Source organism: Anopheles cruzii, chromosome 2, assembly GCF_943734635.1.
Source record: "Anopheles cruzii chromosome 2, idAnoCruzAS_RS32_06, whole genome shotgun sequence".
Taxonomy (NCBI): Eukaryota; Metazoa; Arthropoda; class Insecta; order Diptera; family Culicidae; genus Anopheles; species Anopheles cruzii.
The window spans coordinates 55,859,861-55,865,002 of NC_069144.1; the positions used below are offsets into that span (position 1 = coordinate 55,859,861).

Below are 5,142 nucleotides of genomic sequence, written 5' to 3' on the forward strand. Positions count from 1 at the left end.
TTTAAGCTTTTGTTGCGGCTTTACAACTTCACAGCTTCGGGCCGCGCAGGTGAGGAAGTGTTGGTCCCCAGGCCTCGTTTGATTGGGCTCGAACAAGGGGAGACTCGGTAGAGCAGAATTTATAATCACCTTTCTATCCCCAGGAATTTCAAACTGAAGTACGGTCCCGACGAGACTTTACACACACCGGCCGTGTACTGGCCATGCTGACCTTCACACTTGCGGTGTCTTGGGTTGCAGGTCGCTGGGCTGGTCGTAAGGATCAAACAAGCAGTGTTCCGGTTTATGCTAACTAGACGCTTGACTTTTAGCCACCCGACAGCAGAGGGTAGAAACACCCCATAGGCTGACCACTGACCACTGGAGCAGCACGGGAAGAGACTAGGATGATCTGGATACCTGGCTAATGGATAAGGCTAAAACCCAAAAATTATTCCCGACCCCACTAGACCAGTCTACGGCTGGCCACTCTATGCGGCCCCTAACATGCAGCTCCTAGAGAACCCCGGCGGAATGCATATTTCTAATATGATGAATGTTTAATTTTAATTTAAACTCCTGCAGGCCCCTCCGGACAAGCCCAGTGGCCATTTGCCATTGAGGTAGCTAACAGCTTTTAATAATTTTGTCAATTGGGCAGCGGCGGTAATCGAGCGTTTAATTATGGAACTACGGACCCGGTGGCCGGTAAAGTTCATCACCGTCAATGCGGGATTGCCGCTGCACCGGCGAGTCTTGTCCGCGGCCATGGCAAATCGGATCGGAGCGGATTTCACCGACTCGCTGCATAGCGATTACACCGGTTCTAAGATGGCACTGGGCAGGATGCACCTGAAGGATTGGACGCCACCGGATTAAGAATCAGTTTTAATGAATGCACATGCCAATTAGCGCTTAGCGATATCGTATGATAATGGGAATAGTTCGGGGCTATATTTAATGCACGCTTTCGATCAGGCCGCGAAACTCCAATGGACCTTCACGTTTATGACGACATGAGTAAGATAGCTTAGAAAGTTCGCCTTTCTGACTCTAAACGGTACAAAATGAAAATTATAGAAGTTGCAAATAACATTCTATTGCCAATCGTATGCGGTCAGATTGATTGACTTCTTGGGAAGCTCTACACGATCCGGTATGTAAACCTTTACCACTTTTAATTCGAATTGATACGTTTTAAACGATTAACTTTTATGCTCTTCTAAACTATAATTATTATTTTCCAGCATCAACTGTTGGAACCAAATGGTCATCGATTTGATACAGTAATTTAATGTCCAAAAAAAATTTTTACTACTTCCAGGTAAAGCAGCATCGAGCCTGTCATTGGCATCCCGGTTTGGAGGTTCATCGCGTAGCATGATGAATATCTTGGACCAAAATAAACTGCCCGCTCCTTCACAACCTCAAAGCGGCACCATTAGCTGCCCACATTACTTCATATCTGCACCTTCGAAAGCTCCACTCCGGTGGGCGGATGGCCGTTCGGTAAAGATTAACTCAAAACAAGGCCGTAACCTGTGGCCTAATGGCCTAATGAAAATATATCCTCTCCCGGGCCGGCGGAAGATGTGGCCCGGCACAGCGCCACCTTGCACGGGTTCGGTTCGGTGCAATAAATCATGAATTATTATGATTAGGAAATATTTTGCGCCATGAAATATGGAAACATGTTTATTGTCTGCGCACTCGACTCGAGACTCGGACTCACCACATTTTTACGAGAATCCAATTTTCTTCCCTTCCACAGAACGCAGCCCTGCCGGGTCCAAACTTGCGGCCCCGACTTTCGCCGCGGCAGCCATAATTTATTACGCAAATACCGTCGGCAGCGCGGCAAGTTTCACTTTACATAAATGCAATTTCGACCACGCAGAACCGCCTCGCAACGCCCTCACGTAATGGCGCACCAGCGTGGCCAGATTAGTGGTGAATGATTTTATAGCCCCGCTCGCCAGCGCCCTGGTGGCCGTGGTTCTGCCCGTAGCTCGATCCGTGCCGATCGTACTGATCCTGCCCGTGGCGATGTTTATGCTGCGCGTGCTGTTCGTCGTACTTTCCCCGGTCGTGTCCGCCCGCGTTCTTGTGGCCGCTCTCGTGGTGTGCCCGATCCTCGTGACTTCCGTGGGCGTGCTTACCCTGCTCGTCTGAGTGGTGTTCGTGCGCCGATCCGTACTTCTTGAAGTGCCCCGTGTGGTCACTGGTATCGTAGAAGATGTGCTCCTTTTTGTACTCGTCCTTATGGTACACATTATGGTAGCCCGTCGTCTTCGAGCCCTTCTTGTGGTGCTTTTTCTCGTGATGCTTGCCCCCCTTCGTGTGCTTGGCCGCCTCGTTGTGGTCTTTGTAGTGGGAACCCTCATCGTGGTGTGAGTGCTTCCGGTCACCCCCATTCTCGTACCGATGCTCGTGGCCTTCCTTATCGTAGCTTCCTTTGCTGCCCTTTTCGAGCACGTGCTTCGAGTCGTAGCCTTTCGAGGCGCTTTCACCCTTCTTCGAGTGGTGGTCTTCTTCGTGCGAGGACCCATCATCTTCTTCCTGTTCCACCACCCGGTACGCCTGGTGATCATCTTCGTGCTCATCGCCAGGGATCGCCTTTAGATCGTGTTCCACCTCCTCGTCGCTCTCCAGCTCGAGCTCCACGCTCTTGACCACCGGGAAGAACTTCGCATCCGTCAGCAGGTGCGAAACTCCTGTGAGTCCGGGTGTCCCTAGCTCGAGCGAATGTCCCGGGGACCGGCTGAAGTAGACGTAACTGGACGCGGTTCCCTCGTCGCTGGATCTTGTGAGTCGGCTCGCCGGCGCTCCGAGCACCAGCCCGACCAGACTCAGCACTATGGCCACCACAACACGCTGCATGTTGTTTTCGATCAAATCGCTTACTTGCTTGAGCTACGAACACCCCAATCGATCAGAAGCCACTACTCGGTGGACAGGTGGCACGCGCATATCTTATACCAGCCAGCGGCGCCACCGAGCTAGTCGATTCGATTTGCCTACTTCACGCACCAACGCCCTCCGCACGGAGGGGTTACCGGCAGTGGCCGGTGGAACCAATCGGTGGAAGGTCTGTTTCTTGCGGCGCCGTCGGCACCGACGCCGGAGACCGATCTCCGAGGTGTGTAACCTTCGGCCGAATGGGAGGAAAATCATTATCAATGCCACCCGGGGAAAACCGATCGAGTTGCGTGCGATTTAAATAACGCTTGGAGGAAGCGACCGCCACCTTGAGTCCCAAAGTGAGGTCTCGAAAATTGGTTTCTTGATGTTAATGCTCCGTCCCATTGTCGAGGATGTTCCATTAAATCGCCATTTTTATGTTTCGCCCATGTTTCCCATGCTGTCTCTGAAACGGTTCACAGAGTCGGTGCGGTTTTGAACATTCCACTCACGAAGCCAGTTTACAACACATAATAGGACCCTCTGTTTAACGTGTGCTCCACGCCACACGTACACTCATAATTATTAATAAAAGAAATCATGGACTGTGTCCCCGGTTTGCACCGCGGCTTAACCTAATTTCTAGGGGTGCACCAAGCTACGGACGAAACCCCGGCAGCCACGGAACCCACCCATAATGTTGTTTCATGTTGGGGTGCGACAAATTAAACATCGCCGTGTTTTGGCAGAACCAGCTTTCGCTTCCGGACCGGAGAAGGAAAGAAAAAGAGTTCCCTCGACGGCTAATTCCCGTCGTCGAGGTCGCGAAAATCCTGCACGAAAGTGGCTGGCTCATGCTTGCTAAGCCAGGCGAAAGCTCATTCTCCGCGAGTCTCCGCGTACCACACACACACACACGTGATGGTGGCGCAGCATACCCACCAGACCTTGACGGTCCTTGAACACATAGCGGCTGGCTGCAACTTATTCTACCAACAGAACGCAGAAGAAAACACCACCACCGGCACGCGGACAGTGCAGCGGCTTTAAGGCCAACGGGAACACCGGTAATTCCGGTCCTTCAACGGTAATGGAATTTAATTAGCCACATGGGTGACTCTTACCTTCGCACGGCGCGCGCGACACCGAAGACCTCTCCGAGCGGGAAAGGATCGGAGGGAAACGCTTCTTTCACCAGCCGGCGAAATCTTAATCAGTTTAATTCAAACGAATAGTTTTGCAAAGGACACCCCGGGCAGCCTGATGAATATGGATGTTGTTGCCCGGCTACCCGGCCGGCCCGGGGAATCGTTTACGGATCGCACCGAAAGCGAGGGAACCCTTGGATCTAATCAAGCGGAATGCATCTCCGTCAGGCGGAAGGAACGGACGTGTCGCGTACCACGGTTTGGCGGTTTCTTTATTTCTGCGTCTGCATGATTTATGCCGCACATTTTCACACGGCACGGCATTTATGAGATTCCGCGTCACGCTGCGAGCAAGGAATCGTTCATCTGTTTAGCCCTTTTTTCCCGGTCCACTTCTTTGTCGGATCGTAGGATTGGTTGGTTGGTGTTTTCGGTTGCCACCGATCACTGTTGGTCCGAGCGCTGTTTTACGGCCACACAGACGAAATATTCGCCATTCAGAGTGACACCAGCGAGAAATACGTTCCACCGACGGTGATTGATATTAGCTCAAGCCGTGGCTCAAGAGTGCTGTTGGCGGTGTCCAGTTTTGCGTGCCGCTGCGATGGACACCGTTTCTAGGAGATTAATGTGATTCCATTCTTGTTGCTCGTCACCGAAAATGTATTCTTTATTTGGCTGGGCTAATTCGTTGCATTTTGTTATAAAACGTAGCGAATTCTGTCACTGTTTAGCTCGTAAGACCCTGGAATGTGTGTGAGGAATGGAGAAAATGTGTTTTTTCCTAACGTTTTGGGAAAATAATTCGAAACAAGTCGCGTAGACCGTTAAAGTTGTACGCAATATTGCTTAGTAGATTACGAAACGCTTCCAGCAGCATGAAGCGTTTCTGGTGTTCCCAGAAGCGTTTTCTGCTGCCTCGGCTCACATCATTTTGTTTATCGCCCGTTATAATTGATGGTAGATTTGAAATTAAACTTCAATAAATCGACACGACAACGAAAAGTGCTTTATTTATTACCCGTAAACATTCAGCTAAATAATAAATCGGAAAGCCTCTACGTGTTACCATTTTGCTAAGGCTCTAATTGCTTCGTTTCATCGCGACATCGTT

General features: G+C 50.7%; 1 protein-coding gene across 1 annotated transcript; it reads right to left on the minus strand.

The window, feature by feature from the left end:
• Positions 1 to 1,923: 1,923 nt before the first annotated feature.
• On the minus strand, positions 1,924 to 2,859 carry LOC128267030 (histidine-rich glycoprotein-like). The gene has a single exon (XM_053003821.1). It carries the CDS (start codon positions 2,857 to 2,859, stop codon positions 1,924 to 1,926), a length of 936 nt encoding a protein of 311 aa, XP_052859781.1.
• Between the last annotated feature and the right edge of the window lie 2,283 nt (positions 2,860 to 5,142).

Excerpts from the sequence above, each read along its gene's own strand:
- LOC128267030 (XM_053003821.1), bottom strand. The coding sequence starts at position 2,859 with ATGCAGCGTGTTGTGGTGGCCATAGTGCTGAGTCTGGTCGGGCTGGTG.